Genomic DNA, 23116 nt, shown 5'->3' on the forward strand with positions numbered 1-23116 from the left:
ACACGAACAGCCTTTAACATTCCAAAGGAGGAATACTACACCATTACATTCGAATCCTGAGGTCCCCAATCAGGAAGCTGTTTTTTTTTCATATCTGTGGTACTAGGGGTTTCTGATAGGGGTGGAAATGCCTGAGTGGTTAAGATGGTGATGGGGCTGTCCTGAGGTCTTTAATATCAAATAATATTACTCATGCGTTCAGAATAAAGACTAGGGACTAAGGAGTGAACAAAAAGAGGCAAGACATGAACCTTTCATGCCAAGCAAGACTAAAAGTCCACAGCCATGGTAGCAGCTCTCTTAGGCAATACTTTGAGCCAGGTCAACAGGCTAACGTGGTCACAAAGGCAATGGAAACATGCTAATGTTTAGGTCGTATGGTCACCATCTTATTTAGTTAGTCAACAACATTTGCTATTGGAATTATCATTAATTTGCATTAATTATGGCTGTTGAGCAAACTACCTATGACCGTTAAAAGTTCCCAAAAAAAAGGGAAGTTCCCAAATTGATTACAATTCATCATGAGGGGAACATGAATGTCACAACCAAATTGCAAGGCAATCCAATAGTTTTTGAGACATCTTAATCTTACCCAATATTTTAGAAAACACTCATGGTGGCACTAGATGAAAAGTCAGAGGATCAGCAAAGTCATTAGGACTATCCTTAGAAACCATGAATGTCATTACATAATGTTGCTCGAACCCATGTGGAGATACTTTACTAGGTCATGAAAAACGTTGACCTTCTGGTTGTGTTGGATGAAAATTCAGGGGATGACCATAGGACTTTAGATTTGTTCTACCAAACCATCTGTACAAAATTTGATAATGCTCCAGCCAGCAGGAGACATTTCCCTTTCAAACTGCATCAGCAACGCTGTCTGTGTTGACTCCACACGCATGCATGCTGCAGCTGATCAGCAGTCTGTCACACATTATTGAGAAAAAATTATTTCACTGGATGGAAATTTCCCCATTATCTTGTAAAAGGGAATATATCACAGTACAGTGCAAGTTAACACAAAGCAGGATGATTTGCGCACTTAGCAGTTTATCGAGTTTAGTCTTTTTACTCAGAAGAATCCCAGAGTGAAGACGGTTCGTAAGAAATGAGTGAACTGCCAGTTAACCTTATTTAATGTCTTTGGGTACTGCTGCTGTATTACAAAAATACATCAATCTGTATAAAGTGCATTGGTGCGTCACAGGAATGGCTGCGCCTGGTCACTTTTCAAGACAGCAGCGTTGGCAAGACAGCACCGGAGTAGTTCTATTTTTAGGGACTGATCCGTATGAAATAAATAATAATAAAAGCTTTTACATATTTCTATGAAAGTCTGTAGAGGTCAGACAATGATGATTACCCTGAATTACTCTGTTTTAGAAAACATGCATTGGAACAGCCAACAATGATATTTGAAATAAAATAAAGCCATTCATTTATTTTCCCAAAATAAATATGGAGGGTCTGATAGTAATAATGCAGTGTACTAACAAGTAGTTTATTCTGGACATATCCCCTTTTGCAGGCATATCAACCATCACTTGAAAATGGAAGTTTTCCACCTGTTTTATTATTTCAATATTACTTTAATTCGTTAAAAGGATAAAGACCCTTGAATTTAAAAAAAACTTCATCCAATATCATTAGCAAATTTTTAATAAAATCCTGGCCAAAATTCTTGCAGCAAGATTACTTTACCCGAATGGAAAGGTGATACACACTGACCAAATTGGTTCCATGAAAAATCATAATTCATCTGTGAACGAAAGGAAATTATTCAATATGCAAAAATGTTCCCTCATCCAGCAGCAATGTGTAATATAGGTGCTAAGAAGAGTAAGATCAAACAGGATGTCCCTTTATGTTCAGTACCCTGCAGAAATACGAGTATGGAGACAATTCTACTGTTATATGGTATAGATAGGATGGATGTTGAAACTAAAGAATGTGTAGTTCAAACAAGAAAGGTACCCATTTGTTTCACTATTATTTATCCTTTGGTTGTCAGCAGTTATTTGTTCGCTCTGGAAGCAAAGATTTGAAACACACTAAAGAAAATACTTTACCAAGTTTAAATAATGTAAGGAAATGTTAAATTATATGTAAACACTTCCAAAAGATATCATGCAAAGCCCAATTGAAGTGTCATTCATAATTTTGAATACTATTTTGAATACTCACTCAACAACATTCTAGTCAAAAAAATATTTAAGCCATCGACTAAGTGAACACACATCAATTTCAAAACGTACTTCGTTCTTTGCATCAATGACAAATTTAAGACTTGTTAAATAAAATGAATAAGGGACATCTGCAAAAAGAAGAGGACATTTCCAAGAACAATATATGAAATACTTCAAGGCAGCCTCTCTGTTGTATAATAAACAAACTAAAGTCATTTAATGAAATAACATACTATATAACACCTTGTCACAGCTAAATGAAATGGGCATAAGGGATGACAGCCAGTATATTAATGGTGGTGCTGCTGAAGGAACTCCATTTGTTGTGAGACTGCAAAATAATTATAAATATATAAAGGAAGGGAGAGTAGAAAAAAGAAGTGGAATGGAAAGAAAACTGATTTAAACTAAAGTGTCTTCTTTTTTGTCAGTGCTTTTCCACAGTGGTAACATTGCATGTTACCTGTACTGTTTTATTTATATATTGGTTCTGTATGTTAATACGTTGTGCACATTTTGTTTTTCTGTTTGTATTTTGTTGCTCAATATAATAAATAATTTCATTTAAACAGATGAAAAAAAAATCAGGTTTGTACATAAACAGACTAACAGTCACTATTGTCACACAGACCATTCACAAAAGAATGTCTTCACAGGAAAATGAAGATGTAACCATCAAACAAAATGGAGTAAGAAATCAGAACCACTTTGCCAGTAGATCATTTTCAAGTATTCTCGTCCTAAGTATTAGGTGATGTCTCCAAGGGACTTCTATTGGAGGCAGCTGCTGCCTTCTGGAACATGTGGGTTTAACACTTACACACTAACTCACAACTATGTACAGACACTGGTTTTGAGCTTGGACTTTGGTGTTCGCTGCTTTGAATGGGGAATTTTGCAAAATGTACAGAACCTGTGTGTAGGTCGATCAGGAAAAGTGTCTCTCTAAGACACAAACACACACACACGCGCACACACAAACCTGTTGGAAGCAGTGAGCTGAAAGGAGATTATTTACATCAGTAAGTCGTTGATTTCTGTGTGTAAAAACACATTGCTTAGTCACCAACAAATACTTTGAGGGGCCAGGACGGCTGGAGATGAAAGGGAAGAGAACGGAGTAGGAAGTGAGGGATGAGGAGTGATCAAATGAGAGGTAGAGGTTCAAGATGAAAGGAGGAGTCTGGGATGACAGAGGACAGGGAAGACTGGTCTTTCTCTGCATGCATACAATATCAGTGTAGAGCCTAATCTCTCTTGATAAACATATACACATTCATATACATAATGAATAACATGTTGCTCTTCTTAAAGAGGGGCGGCTGTGGCACATGAGGTAGAGCTCTTGTCCCGTAACCACAAGGTTGGTGGTTCAAACCCCTCTACCAGCAACATGCCGAGGTGTCCTTGAGCAAGACACCTAACCCCAAGTTGCTCCCCGGGCGCTTCATTGCAGCCCACTGCTCCTCCGGGATGGGTTAAATGCAGAGAAATAATTTCCCCATTGTGGGACTAATAAAGGCTTAATTAATTAAAGCAGAGGAAGAAGAGCTGCCGTCAGAGTTGCTTTGTCAATGTAGATACTACACACACGCACGGACACTCACATACCCCTTTTTACTACCCGGTGGGGACGCATGACAAGAAGCAGCCAGGTGGGATCAACCCTTTCTGAAGGGTCTAGAGACATGGTTTTAACTGCTAAAATCACTATATTTTTTTGTTAACTCGAAAATGACTTGAAACATTCAAAACTCTAGTCCCCATGGGGCTCAAAAGTCAGGTTACTTCTATTGGCAAACAATAAAGATCACTGTTAGGCACTACAAAGTTCATAACAAGCATTTAAACAAACCATTGTTGGATTGAAACCTTAATATTATATAACTTAAACACTGAAACTAACAATCCAGACTGCCAGATGCCACATTGTTCTTCAAAAACAGATAAGATTCTCACTTCAAAATATAACATTTGATAAACATGAGGGATTTACCCGGGCTCTTTAACAAATGAGGCTTGCTGCTCCACCTGAACAGCCTTACTGGTTCAACATTAAAATGCTATCTCCATCCCAGCACACTGTAACCCATAACACCATGCAAACCATGACCACATCACAGTACCGTCCACTTTTAGGAGTCGTTCAGTGGCCAAAAGTTGAGCAAGATGATTTCACTTTCATATTTTATTTATTGTGACTCAGTATGAATAAACATGTTGCAAATAAATTGTTTTGACATAGAATACTTGTTTTTCTCCAACAGATATAAGAATAACCAAACTTACATTATGAGGTTTTTAGTGAATCTTATGATCTAAACTACCAGATATAATGTGGTGGGGACGAACTGACCACGTTATATTTTGAACAGGTTGTGCTTAGAGGAAGCAGCAGAGAAGTTATTCTCAAGAGCCTGAGTAACAAATACATCCATACATGTGAGAACTACAGCCTCAGTTTATATGATTATCATAGAACCGGCTAACTTATAGCCTTAGTTTGAATGGATATCAGTTTGTTGATTGTTTATACTACTATATTTATTCATTTATATATTCATTAACTATGCTTCAGTTCAACAAAAACATTATAATCAGTTTCTTACAAAGAATAAAACTATTTTGAAAGGAAGTTTAATGTATATATGGGTTCCGTCATTGATTTAATGAAAACTTATTTGATAGCATAAAAGTCTGATACATTAATGTGCAAAAACTGCAATAATATCTATGAAAATTAAGTTTATTTGACATACAGATTTTCACACACTAAACACTGTCAGGAAAATGTCCCCACCAGTGCAATGACACAAACTGCAATACCACCTATGACCACTAGGTCAAACACAAAGTACTGAAAATCCACCCTGTGGGGTCCATTTTGTTTTCTTCATAAAAACTGCAACAGGCAGTGATATGTCAGGCCATGGACCCCACCAGGATAGACACACACACACACACACGCACGCACACACACACACACACGCATACGCACGCACCGATTTTAATACACTCACTATTAGTGACCTGATGTTCAGAGTGTATAACCAAACTGTTGCAGACGATTACTGAAAGGTGAAGAATACTGAAATATGATAATAACGATGATGATAAAGAATCTTTAACCTTAAAATAATAAATGAAAAACTTCAACCAGAATCAGTTTTTATTATTTTCCAATGCGAGGATCAAAGGACATAGGATGTTGTTTGTGATTTTTGGCTAATCAAATTAATTTAATTTAATTATATAATTACGCTAATAAATTAATTGTTTACCTCACATGTCAAGATAAGATTGTCATTAGTTGTGTAATTGTTTCATTCATTCTAATTCAACTGATCAGGTTAGTGAGCACATCTGTCAGTCTGCAAGCTCAAAGACCCACTGTGAGCCCAGACATCCAACATGCTGAAAGGACGTCCAATCAACCTGAGAAGCAAGAACCTAAAGAATCACCTGTTTTCACTTGGGTCCTAATATTCTACAAGACGAGAGAATCTTGAATCCAGCACACCAGATCTTTCTCTGCCTTGTGTTCCTTACCAGTCCACTGTTGCTATCCTGTGGAGCCCTGCAGCTCAAACCAGAGATGCACTAATGTGCTGAAGTTCTGCTCCAGCAACTAGAGAAACAGACTTTGGGACAAAGGGGTTGATGAGATGATTCAGCATCCCGCTGAGAGAAAGAGAGTGAGTTAGAGACAAAGAAAAATGGTTCAAGCCAAGATGAGGCAACCAGGTCTGAAGATACCAGAGAAAGCCGAACGTGTCACCAGAACAAGAGATGGAAGTGTAAGATCCAAACAAACTACGGTCATCTACCAAGATCCAAGATGCCAAGTTGCACGAACAGAAACTTTGGCCACTCCATACAGCTTAAACCCTTCTGCCCATTAGAACCGCCAGGTGAAAACAATACTTTTCCAGATGTGAACGACTTTGATGTTACTGAACAGAAACCAATTGGATGTCAGTTAATAAGAAATGTTAGTTAATAAGTAAACTTCAGATACTAGATGCTAGACTAATCAAGGAATTAATAAACCTTAATAAACCTTACTACTAAATCAATAAGCTTTAGTAGTAAAGTAGGATCTCTCAACTGGTTACGGGGTATTGATCTTTTGAACTAGAAAATTGAATTTATAATCATTCAGCATTAAATAGGTCACTGATTCAACCTGGTCACATGATAACAGACTGCACTTGTAAAGCTCAAAGTGCTTTCATACTACATGTCATCATTCACCCATTCATACACTGACAGGGGCTACCACACAAGGTGCCACCTGACCATCAGGACTATCTAACATTCATACATCCTGCAACCGAATGGACAGGTTAAGTCTTTTGCCCAAGGACACATCGTCATGGACTAACGGAGCTGGGGATCGAACCACTGATCCTCTGATTAGAGGACAACCTACTCTACCACTAACAGTCGCCTCCGTATTAATCAGTGGTGGAGTGCATTTACAAATATACACATTTGATGCTACTTTTTTACTCTCCACTACATTTCATAGGAAAATATTGTATTTTTAACATCACCACATTCATTTATAATGAGTATATGACATGCAATGCGATGTTTTACAGGCATGCAAACTCATCAGGTGTGAAAGAGGTGACAAAGACGCCAGAACGCATCATGCCCAAGATATTTATCTCTGTCAAAGGCTACAATTTATGCATAAAAAGTATAGAACAAAACATTGTCCTTCAAAAAATATGCTTATAGTGCAAAGGATACACATTTCTATCCTTACTGTGCCAGACCCGCCATGTTGGAAAGAGACAACAGTTGACTGAAACTCGAGACACACTCATCCTGAACTTTATTTATCCCCTTGTGGAACATTTTTTTGAATACCGTATTTTCCGCACTATAGGGCGCACTGGATTATAAGGCGCACTGTCAATGAATGGTCTATTTTCTATATTTTTTCATATATAAAGCGCACCAGACTATAAGGCGCATTAAGCGAAACAAAAACAGTCAGTCAGTCAAACTTTGAAGTCCGCGTCGTAAGCGTGTCTCTTGACAGGAGCCATTTTGGGGTCCTTATACACACACAGTGTAATATTATGGTGAAGCACAGTATGTATTACTCCGCGACGCTCCTGACTACGGTAGCCGTAATGCTGCAAGCGGTGCGGCTTTGTAGTTTACCAAAGTCGTACTAAAACATTTTGACAGAGCGCCATGTACCACACAAAACCGCTTCGAGGTCAGTAAGCACAACCAGAATTAATCCATATATAAAGCGCTCCGGATTATAAGGCGCACTGTCGTTTTTTGAGAAAATGAAAGGCTTTTAAGTGCGCCTTATAGTGCGGAAAATACGGTACATTGCTATCTTCTTTTAGACTCAAAATACACACTTGCAGACACATGACCTAAACACTCATTTGCAGCCCAGTCCTCCCAAGACAAATATTTTGAGTAACTTTGGTGACCTAGATACACCAGATGGGAATCGCTGTTTGAATGCATTGTATTGCATACATTGTTTATCACAGAATTTTGTGAGACTGTGGGTTGACCTTCAGACCCTTCCTCTGGTAGAATGCATCTATCTGCTGCACATTGAGAGCAATATGAAGAGGCTTCAACTATGATGCTCTATTGAACGGTTTTGTGCTCGAGCAGTGATGGAATCTAACTAAATCTAAAACTTGTCAGAGGGAAATAAATTATTTTTACATCACTACATCTGACAATAGTAGTTACAAACTATTCTGCAGAATTCCTAATACAAAATATAAATCAACTAAAAAACTATGATGTATTATGAAGTAGTATTTAATTATTAAGTATAAAGTAGATAGCTCCACCTTGACCAGCGACATTGAAGTGATTATAATTCAATGATTTAAAAGAATATACACACATATAGGTTGTTGATGTGACATGGCATTTTCACTTTCACACAAGATCTAAATGAACATAATTAGTATTGTAATCATTTATAATGCTTGGATGGTTAAACATGACTGTTTTACATGGTCTTGTTGTTATAAATATTATTATATTGCTTGTTATGAGTGTTATTTTTTCGGGACCACAGACCCATGGTGTGACTGTCTCAAGGATGGTTCAATAATTTACAACTTTTGTAAAATACAGTAGTTTATTTACATTTTAACATCATTGATAATACCAACTAATTGCATACGGCTTAGATTGAAGCCCAAAATGTAAACTTGCATCTGCCCGTCAGGCTGATGTGATGAACATCTCCGTGCTGAACATTCTGCTGTTCATCTCCGTGAATGAACCAGAGGTTGCATCTCTTTGAGGAGATTTGGGTAAAGGAGGGGTGACACGCCAAAGATGACCCTCCACTTGATGAACTAAATTTCAAAAAGTGCTTAAAATATTCCTGAAAATACAGTGGTTAGGTCACGTTCTAAAATGTATTTATTAAAGTCTACAATTATTTTATAAACGGGACATTAACAGCTGCAAGACATTGTCTATATAGGCCCATTGTGGTTTGTGATTTATTTTGAAGACATTAAAACGTTTCAAAAACATTTCCCCCTGATTTCTTTCCCTAATCACACCCTGTATATTATATTATTACATTTTTTTAATACATTAGCTTGGATATGGAATGTTGCGTGAACGTAACTAGCTGTACATCAAACCCTTTTCATAGCACACATCCAGATGCGCCACTAATTTTGTCTACCATAGAGAATGCTACATACAGTATGCTAGCAAAATAAATATGGAAAGAACCAGCCAGAGGAGAGAGAAGACCATTGAGAAGGTTGAAGGTTTATAAAGTAGCTTTTGTAAACATAAGTGTGTATAAATGCTAAGCGTTTTCCTGATCAGTTTATTAAAAAAAGGTTTAGTTTTCATAAAACTTTGATGGATTTGAAGTTGCCAATTAACAGAAACGTGTTCATTAAAAAAAGTACTTTATATTATTTTGTATCATTTGCTGCTCATCTTAGATTGCAGCTAAATAATGAGTAAGGACAAACTTTTGATAGTTGATTAATCTTTCAATTTTTATTCTAATTCAATTAATTGATATTCTGTAAACCATCAATAAACAATGAAAAGTCCCTTTTACATTTACTTTGAGCCCAAGGTACAGTCCCCAGGGAAACCCAAAGTTATTCATTTTACTATAATGTAAGGACAAGGAGAAGTTGCAACATTTCACATTTGGGAGGCCGGAGCCAACAATTACGCGAAAAATATTTTCTGATTGATTTGCTGTTGATAGACTAATAGATGAATAGTCAAATGTTTGCTGTTCTACACGGATTAGAGGTGTCCTTGCTTTCTCAAGGCGGGGACATGCTTTTTTGGGGAGCATATTAAAGGTTTGTGGGGGCCAGAGATGTTTGCCTGGCTTCCTTTACACTTCAATGCAATTTTGCTTTTTCTGTTTCGCTAGTCAGCCTGTTTGACGGTCAAAGGGTGAGTGTTGGGATGTCCATAACACCCTTATTTGTGTAGATTTGCATGGATATACTGTATACATTTCACAAAAGTGAAACTGAATCTTTAAGTTTTAGTTGAGACAGTTTGAGAGTTGGTACACAGAACCAGTCGCTAGCTCTCCCTCCTCTCTCCCAGTCACATTCACTCCCAAGTGTTTTCGCCTCTTCTGGCAGTTTGACTGGCATGCTGGGAGAGGAGCAAGGAAATCAAATTCTCTCCTTCTCCAGCCTGGAGACTTAGACACCTCATATCTGACTCCTTCACGCTCTCTGCTCTCACTTTTTTTTCTGTCTCTTGTCTTGCTTTCCTCACTGCCAACTAGCCCTCTCTCCCTCCCCTCTGAACCTTCCCTTTGCTCTTTCCTCTCTTCTTTGTGTCTTGGCATCTCTCTGTACAGGAGTCAGGAGACCTGTCCTGCTACAACCCCTGCCACTCTCCATTCATCTCTCCCTTGCTTGCTCTCCTCCTCCCTCTCCTGGGAGGAAGGGAGCAAGCCTTGCCTCTCGTTTTCCTTTCATCATCGTCCTCTGCCATTTTTCATGCATTTCTCCTTCTTCGCTCAACTCTTTCTCCATGCTGCACATACTCCTCTGCTCTATTTATCACCCTTCCCATGAAGCTCATCCCCATTCCAATTTTTCTACAGTGCTTGTGTAGTGAACAACTGAGCCTTTTATTGTCACCTCACCTGTTGGAGTGGGGAAGATAAATAACAAGCTAAGCTGTTAGTTATCTTAGCGCTTACCCAAATACAACATAAAAGTGAGCAACCTGTTACCTTACTGTGTGTCTAAGCGTAGAATAGCGGCTGAGAGGTGGCGGTGCACTCAGCTGTGGGTGTAATGATATTTCTGCCAAACCAAAAACACAATCGTAGAGGATGTAACTTAATTTTGGGGTGAATTAAGGTGAAAGAAGAAAATCTTGCTACTGTACATAACGAACAGCGATGAATTTAACTGCAGGTTTTGTGTCCCAAACAGCTCTTATTAAACCTCTTTGGCAACATAAACACACAAAGACAGCACATAGCACTGACCGCGTGACAGACGCAATGGTAACGGGGACTTCAACCCAAGTCAATGACGTAAGCTTTAATTAATGTTTCCATTACATTCAACTAATGTTTAAATGTTTTATGGTAACAGAATGATAATGTTACAGTTAACTTAGTAGCGGGCAGCCGGTGTACATGTTGTGTAGATGTGCATTTACAGTCAGTCAGCTGACAATAACATTATGTTTGATGATTATGTTATGATGGAGTCAAAAAAATCATCTTACTTATGTTAACCACTTATTTACTTATTTACTGCTCTTCACCCCCTATGGGTAATAAGCCTTAAATGAGATTTCTCCATCACATTTGTCATTGACAACATGCAATGCCTGTAGATTGTACTGACCGATTACTGGAAATGGGCATAAATGCACGAAAAATGTACACAACATTTAAAATGGTACAATGCAGACATTGGGGATGCAGCCATGCACTGAGGATAAAAGGGAAATTTAACAAATATTTATTTGATCAGATATTTCCCAAGTGTGGCTTGTGAATAAATGTAAAAAGGAGTGTAGCAAAAATACATTTACTCAACTGCTGTACTTGAGTATCCAAGCAGGTGTGAGATTGATTTTAGAATGACAAAGATGGCACTGATAAATATGTGCGGTTTGGCCAAGAGGTAGTTAATGATTTAACTTTTTATGAGGTGTTCATGATTTCCTGGTAAGAAACAGCGGCACAGGATTCTCAACTGGGACAAAACCAGCAGACCCCGAGGGCAATGTCTCCTGTGCTTAGGCTCTTAATAGACTCTGAATCAACGCGAGCATAAATTCACCATTCACTCTGCCTCCCCTTTTGGCACTGGGTTACATTTTAAATAGAAAAATAAAGACATTTTAAATCATTAAAATAAAATCATTGAGAGAGTGTCTAAGGGTGATACATTTATCATTTCACAATGCTTTTAACCATCAGCCAACCATGTAGGCTACGTGATACAAATTATGCTCTTGTGAATAACAAAGGGTTTTCTAATGGTTTCCACTGACTCTAGCTGTCCACACACACACAGGGAGCGTAGCAGAGGACACAGGTGAAGATAAGTTTGGTCGAAGTGATGTAATGTGGCCCCATTTAATTTTATGTGGAGTGAGCACTGTGCCAGACTCCTTTCAAAAAGTAGCCTTTTAAATGGTACATTGCTTCTTGTTGTTGTTGTTGCTTGATAGCTAGCTTTCTTCCATGTGATGACAAGGCTACAGATGTAATTCGGTAGAAAAAATGTTTGTTCCTACATGAAACTGCTCACAAGGTCTATGGATTATCTGGAGTAACCGCAGGGCTTGACATTGAGCTTTTTTAGCCCCCTGCCCTTCTAGCAGGTAGCTGAGATGTTTTACTTGCCCAATAGCCAGACTTGCTTGTCCGAAATGGAAAATGAAGGCCTATCAAGAAATAAATAAAATTTTGGGACAAAACATTCTAAAAGGTATCCTTATACTTTGTTATTTTCACACATATTTGTTAGATGATCCAAATGATAAGGAAATACATTATTGTATTTTTATGTAAATATTTGCTTTGATTAAACATTTTTGGGGGGCATAATTAGTTCTAATTCTGCATTTTAAGTTACTTATTGCTAGTTTTAGAAAGTTGATGTTACCTGTTAGGTTTGTTATAATCAGGAATGTGCTAGGGAGAGACCTTAGGCTGCGTGCACTCATAAAAGATCTTAAGGAGAACTGATAGATGAATGTTGCGTTTGTGCACTGTAATCACTCATTTTAAGTTGCAACGACTATTTTGGGGGCTCATCCGCGATGTCTACTTAAGTGTTCCCTAATACTGCCTCTCTGGGTCAACTGTGCTCAGCCAGAGACTGAGCACTGACGACCATACCTCTCTCTGGGCATGGGACACTGACCTCAGTGAGGAGAAGATATCCTGTTGTTGATAGGAGGTCAAAGACTTCTCAATATGGCATCCCAAGGGGATAAAATCATTTAAAAAGGTGAGAGCACAATATTTGTTTACAGAAAAGTAGAGCGTTACTAGAGTTAATGATGATGTCTAATAAACATAATAACTCAATGATGTCAAAATAGTGCTTAACTAGTAATTATGTCTGATACACTTTTGTAAGAGGTAAAGTGGGAGTTCCCCTTTTAGAGAAAAAAATTGAAGGCTGTATGAAGTATGAAGGCTGTGTGAAGATAATGTGTGGTAAGAAAAGTTGAGACGATGTTTAAAAAGAGCAGAATCGCAAAACAGAAAGAGAGAAGTGGGTTGGAATCTATTTGTAATGTGGAGGACAGATGCCTTGGTCTGGATCACCAGACCTCGATTTGATACAGTCCCATTGGGTCAAGCAGAACGTAACCTGGACTGTCCCTATGGTTCTCAAGGCTGGTATCCAGACTCTCCTGAGCAGGTAAATGGACAAAGCCCAGCAATAGGTCTCAATTCTCCTACCCCACACGACGGACAGACCCAAAGAACCAACAACATCAAAGATGTATCAAGAACTACCTTCCCATCCACGCCTATTGTGTCTGCCAAAACCAGAGATCACGCTGAGAGAGCCTTACTAATCACCAGTCCATATGAAAAAGGGTGCCAGACTCCCATGGAGCAACAAACTTCAGCACCTGAGGCCCTTCCTCCGGCTGGGCAACTTTGGGTGTGAATGGGTGAATGATGATATGTAGTGTAAAAGCGCTTTGAGTGGTTGGAAGACTAGAAAAGCGCTAAACAAGTATAAGTCCATTACCATTTACCATTTCTCTTTATTATATCTAAATGGTAGTGTTATAATCCAATAGTTGATGATCTGATTTTGTTCACCAAATCAGGAAAAAGACACAGTTACTTGCATTTGTATAACACTTTACACATTCATACACTGATGGCAGGGGCTACCATGCAAGGTGCCAGCTGCTAAACTAAACTATTTCACATTCACACCCATCCATATGCCCATGGCACAGCCTTCGGGAGCAATTTGGGGTTAAGTGTCTTGCCCAAGGACACATCAACATAGAGTTTTTGCAGAACATGACACAAGAACATGGACTGAGAGAGAATGACCCTTCAACCTTAGCTGCAGAGAAGACTGACAACAACACCAAGTATGGGCTTGCCAGACAAGATTCAACCTTTAATCCAGACAATGTGTGAAATGAATGGAATCAAAGCATCATTGTTGCTGCAGAAACATGGAAGCCAATTACGTTAGTACCTCTCATAACTTTCCTACTGTTTTGGAACAAGGAAAAAAACGTGAGTAACAGGCGAACCAGCTTTAGGAGTGACCTAATTTCTTTAAAAATAGATGGATAGTGCGGTCGATCCAATTCATGCCAATGTGAAGAGTGGTTCATGTGAACTTACATTTTTAAAATTTGGAAATTTTACAAATATTAAAAGACACTTAAAAGTGCTAAAATTAGTGAATGTTGTCTGGCATTAGATCATTTTTTTAAAATAATGTACACTGACTTTAGGACAGTTGAAATTATTTTTAAGAATGGTGGTGAAAAAAGTTAGTCAGGAGCCTTGCTGTAAAGTATAGTTCTTAGAATGAAAATTGGAATCGTTACATCTCTGGCTGAAGAATTATTTTTGAAGTGCTCCTCAGGATCCCAGCTTGCTGGATGAAGTATTAGAGCTGGTTAAATGGGTGGCAGTGTTGGCAAAGGTCACTGCTCTTCAATGCAATGGATTTAAAACGTTTCAAATTGGATTAATAAAAAACGTAAACCATTTCTCCTCTTTTTTTTTTTTACTTGTTTTCGGTAGTAACTTTGTATTGTGTTCCAGATGTGAAGATGGAACATTGAGGGTTCTTGCATGAACTCCTACAGTTGGTGACAGTTTGTGTATACTCACGGCCTCAGTGTGGACGGGATGCACAGCGAAGAGGAGTGCTGTGACGAATGCCAGAAGTGAGTCTTCAAACACAAAGCTTTCACAGGTGTACATAAGCAGGCAGGTTACAGCGCAGTGCAAACACACGTTGACGATGTGGAAGTAGAGAGGCATCATTCCGCCCAGCAGGATGTTCAACCTGGCAGAGAGAGAGAAATATTCAGCATTCTGGGATGAGATGTGAGCTGCATTTGCATTATATCTGACTATGTGAGGGTGTTTATGTTCATGCCTAAATTATTTCAGATATGATTAAAACTCATACTAACAAAACAGCTAAAGACTGATTGATAAATAAGTGCAGTCAGTGTGAGTCAGTTTCCCATAAACACCAACCTTCTAAAGACCAAAAAGTCTAAAAACAACCGTTTCTGATAACTCAGGCCGCTGTGGGTTTAAGGTGGGAATCTTTAAGGTCAAAAACCTTTCCTGGGTGAGGTGATGAAGTGTCTTATTATCCTCAACTGAGTCTCACTCCAGTCAGTGTAGTGCCGTGAATTTAAAAGGAAAAGAACATGATTGCTTTGAGAGAGAATGTCGGATTTGCCAAACCAAACCACACCCTGCCTAAGATCTTCCAGCAGGTAATCCCACAGTGATGAATAACAGTGAGTGACATGTGCATTTTTCACTTGGTTTATCATAATTAGTATTACGCTGTGACACTTCCCTCTCCAACCAACAGAATATCAACAACCTGATACTAGCAAACTCAGAAAGAGTGAAGCATTACAGTAGGTCAGGTTCCATCTGTCATTCCATAATATTATATTTAAATTGTATTATATTTATATTTGAATTTGAATATTTGAATTTATATTTGTGATTTCAATGAAGGACAAGGGGGTCATTACATTTAATCCACAGAGCAGAATTTTTGTTCAAGCTAGCAGCACTTTGTTTAAAACTTTAGTAGTGATCCCAAAGGTTCCCAAATACCCCTTTTAATCAGCCAAAAACATATATGGGATTCTGTCAGTTAGAGTGGAATAAGATTTTCCATAATAATTTATTTTGCTTGATGCTCCTGAAATGGAAAAAGAGTGAAAACGTTATGTTAATGAGTTCATGTTATGTTTAGTAGAACGGCACAAAACCACACCAGGAGAGTAGAACAGAGCACGGGTTCACTTCTTAACTTCTTATCTCAGATTTGAATTAGTTCTAAAGGGGTCTTCTGTGAGCCCTTGTCCAGTCCATAGTTATGGAAAGAAGGAGACTCTGGCCTTCACTATCCCTCTTCTATTCATAATTCAATGAGGAGGGCTGATAACACTTGCTTGAGAGAGCGCATTAACCCTCACCATTATCTCAACCTGACCTTAGCTAATGCTGATCTGCCCTAATAGCTGATGCTGAGATGAGTGTGAAACAAGTTAAGGTCTGTGAAATGAATTTCCCAGAGGGCCAGGCTGGGGTCTCGACCATTCCATGATGTGAAGGCTTCAGAGAAATAGAAATTTCTTTTTTGAGGCATTTAGCGGATGTGCTCATCCAGAGAGACATACAATGAGGGAGCAGGTCAGGGTTCAAGGACATTTTGTGGCTGCTGATGGACACATCCACTGGCTGCTGGAGGATACATAAATAACAATAAGCCCAGCCCTGCGTGATGATAATATATATTATCATGAGATGTGAAGAGTGGTTCATGTGGATTTTGAAAAGTCACTGACAAATATTTTGAAAAGTTTAAAATAAATTTTAAAGATACTTAAAAGTGTTGAATTTGAGAATTGTGTCTTGTATTAGATTATCAGATAGGGTGCTAATTTTTTGTGTCTGTATGCAAATAATCTGTATAAATGACCACATTAAAATAAAAGGAGAACATTTTGAGTTTGACAGTTTTCACTGACTTCATCACAGTTGAAACATTTTTCAGGATCGTGGTAAAAAAATAAATAATTCAGTCCAGAGCCCTGCTGTCAAGTATAGTTCTTAGAATGAAATTGGAAACAGCCGAGAAAATCGCATCGTTGCGTCTATTTCAGTGTTATGGATGGTGATGGATCAGTGTCACGCTCAGTGACGTGTCAGGAAGTGTGGCTGCTGATGGACACATACTGGCTGCTGGAGGAATCTAATCTGTGACCTCTTTGTGATGGGCCTATATGACCACTACTCTTAAACATGAATAACAATGAGCCTAGCCCTGCATGATGATAATATTGGCTTTTGTCTGTAGTTGCTAGTCACTTTGTAAGGTGACTAGTGTCACAATACCGAAATTATCATTCATACAATACCATGCATCCATTTTCTATCGCTTATAAAGGGCTGGGTCTCGGTGACAGCAGGCAGGCTTAGGACGGTATTCCACTGTCTCTAAGGTTGAGCCTAGCCACCCTATGAAGGAAGTTCATTTAAGCCTGTGATCTCATTGTTTCTGTTGCTACCCTAAGTTTATGACCATTGGTGAGGGTCGGAACGTAGATTGACTGGTAGATGAAGAGCCTTGTCTTCAGGCTTAGCTCCATCTTCACCACAACAGCTCGGTTCTACACCTTCATCACTGCTGACACCGCAACTAACATCTATCCATCTCACGATCAATTTTACCCTCAGTCGCGTGTAAGAACGAATGAAAATCAGAAACAGGATAGACAACCCTGGCAGACTTGAAATGTGTTTAACTGTGTGCTGAGTTTACATATACAGCTCTCACTTTGGTTATACAAGCACTGGATGGCTTGTAGCAACGTCCCCGCTACCCGTATTTCTGCAGAACCCGCCACAGGACTCCCCAGAAGGGACACGGTCATAAGCCTTCCCGAAGTCCAGAAAACATATTCAGACTGGCTGGGCAAACTCTCATGACCCCTCTAACAGACCTACAAGGGTAAAGAGCTTGTCCACTAATCCACGGCCAGGACAGAATCCACATTGCTACTCCTGAATCTGTTGTTCAACAACCTGTTGGAGCCTCCTTTCCAACACACTGAAATAAACTTTCATTATGATACCATGATAATTGGAGCATACTGCAGTCCTCCTCTTTAAAAATGGGAACCATTACCCAGTTCTGTCACTCTACTGTCCCCTACCTCTAAGTGACACTGCATGTCAGCCAGCATAGCCCAACAATGTCAGGAGCCTTCAACATCTCAGGGCAAATCTCATTCAACCCCGTGTGTTCATATATTTTAATATCAGGACTGGGAAAACTCTTAATTTGGATGAGTTACACGTTCACATTTCTCCACTTTCACATGGCACACTGCTGCTTATAACGGTTAAATCCTTGTAAGAGTTAGGTACAATCAGTATTGTAAGCTTATTTGTTGAGTTGCCTTTTTGAAAAACGCTCTGAGTGAATTGAAATGCTCTCTCATAAACAGTAATGAAGCATGTCTAGGGTTTTTATTGCGAAAGATAAGAACAGGAAAAGTAAAAACTATTTTTTAAAAGGTATAACTTCAGCTACAGTCAAAACAAATTGGGCATATTTTAAGCAACACGAAATGCAGGAAGGAAAAACCATTATGTAGAAGTTATTTTCTATTTAAATTTTTTTACAATGGGAGTGCTGCATATTTACACTATGCTACAAACTGCAAGGCAATTAGCGCTGCATCTCGGGTGTTTTTCCTGGTCGCCGAGACTTGAAAACACACACACATTGTACAAGACTGGAAGAGTCTATAGGATCTAATAATTCCTTACCAAGTGAATTTTAGGGCAGACATTAATATTTAGATTTCTACAAATATAGGCATTATCAGTGACAAATATACATACATATACAACTCTGAAATAAATACACTACTTGACTTCAATGAGACACACAAATAGTAGAATGATCGTTTAGAGAAAAAGAAAGCACTTTGAACAAGAAATAATCCCATTAACATTATTCATATCATTGACAGCCTCCCTAGGAAAACACCCAAATAGTCTATGAAACAAACACTATTTTTAATGGGAGGTTAAATTTAATGGTGAATGACCATTTGGTCTCTTAACATAAGAAAGATGATCTCATTTGATGATCGGATGTAGTGCAATAATCACAAAGAAAATATTTGTGAATGGGGAAAATTCACATTTTCAGCAGAAGATAGAAGAGGAGCAAAACACTGTTGATGGTATTTCCTATATGGTGGTCTATGATAACGTCCAATCATTTCTCGAGAGATATTTTAAAAAATAAAATTAAAAATTGCTTATTTAGCAGGAGCTAAATGTATTGCTCAATAGATTGACAGCTGAGATAGGCTCTAGCACCCCTGCGACCCTTAACTGGATAAGCAGGTTACGGAAAATGGATGGAATGGATGTTTTATACAGGGTTTATGGTGGCTAACTATATGACCAGGAGTAAAAAGAAGATTAAAAATATTCTTACTCATCTTTTGATGTATAAACTGAAAGCATATATTACTATATGGTTGGCTGCGACCCACAAAATTATACAATTTACAACAAAAAAAAAAAATCAGGATGCATGAAACAGTTGAAGAATGGGAACAATTCTTATTGTACAAACATTGAAAAAAACTTTAAAGTAAATGTTAGATAGGCCAACAGTTCAATTCAATGCAGCTTTATTGAAATTACTTAAATGACTGATGATTTTAAAAAAGTACACAATAAAATTACTATGAATATTAACACAACATTTACATTACACTTCTATTTTAACATAATAATATAAACATCCTTACATATATATATCCTTTCTTGGACATACAGCGGGTAAAATAAGTATTGAACACGTCACCATTTTTCTCAGTAAATATATTTCTAAAGGTGCTATTGACATGACATTTTCACCAGATGTCGGTAACAACCCAAGTAATCCATACATACAAAGAACAAAAACAAATAAGTTCAGAAATTAAGTTATGTGTAATAAAATGGAATGACACAGGGAAAAAGTATTTAACACATGAAGAAAGGGAGGTGCAAAAAGGCATGGAAAGCCACGACACCAGCTGAAATCTATCAGTAATTAGAAAGCAATCCTTCCCCTTGTCAGTACAAATTAATATCAGCTGGTTCAGTCCCAGCTGATGGCCTATAAAAAGGTGTCTCATTACCAAGGTGTCACACAAGAAACATCTCATGATGGGTAAAAGCAAAGAGCTCTCTCAAGACCTTCGCAACCTTATTGTTGCAAAACATACTGATGGCATTGGTTACAGAAGGATTTCTAAACTTCTGAATGTTCCAGTGAGCACTGTTGGGGCCATAATCCAGAAGTGGAAAGAACATAATTTCACCATAAACCGGCCACGACCAGGTGCTCCTCGCAAGATTTCTGACAGAGGAGTGAATAGAATTATCAGAAGAGTTGTCCAAGAGCCAAGGACCACTTGTGGAGAGCTTCAGAAAGACCTGGAATTAGCAGGTACAATTGTTTCAAAGAAAACAATAAGTAACAGCACTCAACCGCTGTGGCCTGTATGCACGCTCACCACGGAAGACTCCATTGCTGAAGAAAAAGCATGAAGCTTCTTGAAGCTGTCATTACCAACAAAGGCTTTTGTATGAAGTATTAAATAAATTTCAGTAAGCGTGTTCAATACTTTTCCCCTGTGTCATTACATTTTGTTACACATAACTTAATTTCTGAACTTATTTGTTTTGTTTTTTGTATGTATGATTACTTGGGTTGTTGCCGACATCTGGTGAAAATATCATGTCAGTAGCACCTTTAAAAATATATTTACTGAGAAAAATGGTGACGTGTTCAATACTTATTTTTTGAAACTAAGCATTAACGACACGAGTACATTGAGTGAGACAGACGCAGTGTCCTCTGTGAGCGTGAGACTGGAGAGGTGAAGGAGAGATAATTAAGCTCTGTCTCTCTGCTGGTTAGTGACCATGCAGCGGTAGTAGCAGCAGCAGCAGCATGCTTTTTTTCCTCTAATATACTTTTTTTCAGTGTACAACCCAATCACTGATGGCATATACAGTGGGTACGGAAAGTATTCAGACCCCTTTAAATTTTTCACCCTTTGTTTCATTGCAGCCATTTGCTAAAATCGAATTTTTTTTCGCATTAATGTACACTCAGCAACCCATCTTGACAGAAAAAAACAGAAATGTAGAATTTTTTGCAAATTTATTAAAAAAGAAAAACTGAAATATCACATGGTCATAAGTATTCAGACCCTTTGCTCAGTATTGAGTAGAAGCACCCTTTTGAGCTAGTACAGCCATGAGTCTTCTTGGGAATGATGCAACAAGTTTCTCACACCTGGATTTGGGGATCCTCTGCCATTCTTCCTTGCAGATCCTCTCCAGTTCTGTCAGGTTGGATGGTGAACGTTGGTGGACAGCCATTTTCAGGTCTCTCCAGAGATGCTCAATTGGGTTTAGGTCAGGGCTCTGGCTGGGCCAGTCAAGAATGGTCACAGACTTGTTCCGAAGCCACTCCTTTGTTATTTTAGCTGTGTGCTTCGGGTCATTGTCTTGTTGGAAGGTGAACCTTCGGCCCAGTCTGAGGTCCTGAGCACTCTGGAGGAGGTTTTCTTCCAGGATATCTCTGTACTTGGCCGCATTCATCTTTCCTTCAATTGCAACCAGTCGTCCTGTCCCTGCAGCTGAAAAACACCCCCATAGCATGATGCTGCCACCACCATGTTTCACTGTTGGGATTGTATTGGGCAGGTGATGAGCAGTGCTTGGTTTTCTCCACACATACCGCTTAGAATTAACGCCAGAAAGTTAAATCTTGGTCTCATCAGACCAGAGAATCTTATTTCTCATAGTTTGGGAGTCCTCCATGTGTTTTTTGGCAAACTCTATGCGGGCTTTCATATGTCTTGCACTGAGGAGAGGCTTCCGTCGGGCCACTCTGCCATAAAGCCCCGACTGGTGGAGGGCTGCAGTGATAGTTGACTTTGTGGAACTTTCTCCCATCTCCCTACTGCATCTCTGGAGCTCAGCCACAGTGATCTTTGGGTTCTTCTTTACCTCTCTCACCAAGGCTCTTCTCCCACGATTGCTCAGTTTGGCTGGACGGCCAGGTCTAGGAAGAGTTCTGGTCATCCCATACTTCTTCCATTTAAGGATTATGGAGGCCACTGTGCTCTTAGGAACCTTGAGTGCTGCAGAAATTATTTTGTAACCTTGGCCAGATCTGTGCCTTGCCACAATTCTGTCTCTGAGCTCCTTGGGCAGTTCCTTCGACCTCATGATTCTCATTTGTTCTGACATGCACTGTGAGCTGTAAGGTCTTATATAGACAGGTGTGTGCCTTTCCTAATCAAGTCCAATCAGTTTAATTAAACACAGCTGGACTCCAATGAAGGAGTAGAACCATCTCAGGGAGGATCAGAAGAAATGGACAGCATGTGAGTTAAATATGAGTGTCACAGCAAAGGGTCTGAATACTTATGACCATGTGATATTTCAGTTTTTCTTTTTTAATAAATTTGCAAAAATTTCTACATTTCTGTTTTTTTCTGTCAAGATGGGTTGCTGAGTGTACATTAATGCGAAAAAAAATGAACTTTTTTGATTTTAGCAAATGGCTGCAATGAAACAAAGAGTGAAAAATTTAAAGGGGTCTGAATACTTTCCGTACCCACTGTATATTCTCCTGTGCCAGAGACTGGGCCATGACCCAAAGGAAGGTCGCAAGAATACTAAAAATAAGTTATTCTTCTGGAGAGTATTGCATCAGCTCCAGTAATCAAATCCCTGCAATGTAAAAACTGCTGAATAAAAAACTGCAGGCAAGAGGGGCAGACAACTGAAAAACAGGTTGAAAATACTTTACTTAAGCTTTAAATATATGATAAACAAAGACCTCTTTCTGAAATAGAGAGCAGATAATTAAATGTCCTGGCTGGAAAAATGACATGATGTCCCTGACTTGATACTTGAACTTGAGGTAATAACTTATTTTATTCTGAAACTTCAAACAATCATCCATCACTTTCTTAACCTTCTTTGTCATTTCTTTTTTTTTACTCTTCATCTCTTGCTTGTCTCTTTGTATTATCTGCTGTGTCCCACTCCTCCTCCACCTCTCCTCATTTATCAGAGAAGCATCCATCACCCCTTCTTCCCTCCCTGTCTTGTGACATCTGTCCTTGTGTTTCTATTTTAATCGCATGGCCTCTTGCTATCTCTATCTTTCCCCATTCCTTTATTTCTCTCGGCCTATCTCCTTTGATTTCTCACAGCAACCATTGCTCAGTTTGTGGTGCACATCAGGTCTCAGTTAGAAAAAGTGCCTATAGGCTGTGTTGTGTGTGTGTGTGTGTGTGTGTGTGTGTGTGTGTGTGTGTGTGTGTGTGTGTGTGTGTGTGTGTGTGTGTGTGTGTGTGTGTGTGTGTGTGTGTGTGTGTGTGTGTGTTTACACATTTTGTGTGTGTCCTTCACCTTGACAGCATCCCAAAAGCCCTGCAGTGTTCAGTGGCAGAGAAAAGATAATGCGGGACTGAATGCACATTCTCCAAGGTTTAGCGAAGGGGTGCACCAATCCATCCTCATTCCTGGCATTTTTTGCATGCCATGTACATTTGAGACAAGAGGTTGTCATACTGTG

General features: G+C 38.8%; 1 protein-coding gene across 1 annotated transcript in view; it reads right to left on the reverse strand.

Moving 5' to 3' along the window:
- The window catches only part of LOC129116843 (protein O-mannosyl-transferase TMTC1-like), a gene marked incomplete at its 3' end in the record, with an annotated part of 56416 nt that overhangs the window by 27790 nt on the left and 5510 nt on the right, over positions 1-23116 (reverse strand). The window contains 1 exon segment of the mRNA XM_054627537.1: positions 14569-14746. Coding sequence (XP_054483512.1) covers positions 14569-14746 — 178 coding nt within the window.

This window comes from Anoplopoma fimbria, unplaced genomic scaffold (assembly GCF_027596085.1).
Source record: "Anoplopoma fimbria isolate UVic2021 breed Golden Eagle Sablefish unplaced genomic scaffold, Afim_UVic_2022 Un_contig_9152_pilon_pilon, whole genome shotgun sequence".
Taxonomy (NCBI): Eukaryota; Metazoa; Chordata; class Actinopteri; order Perciformes; family Anoplopomatidae; genus Anoplopoma; species Anoplopoma fimbria.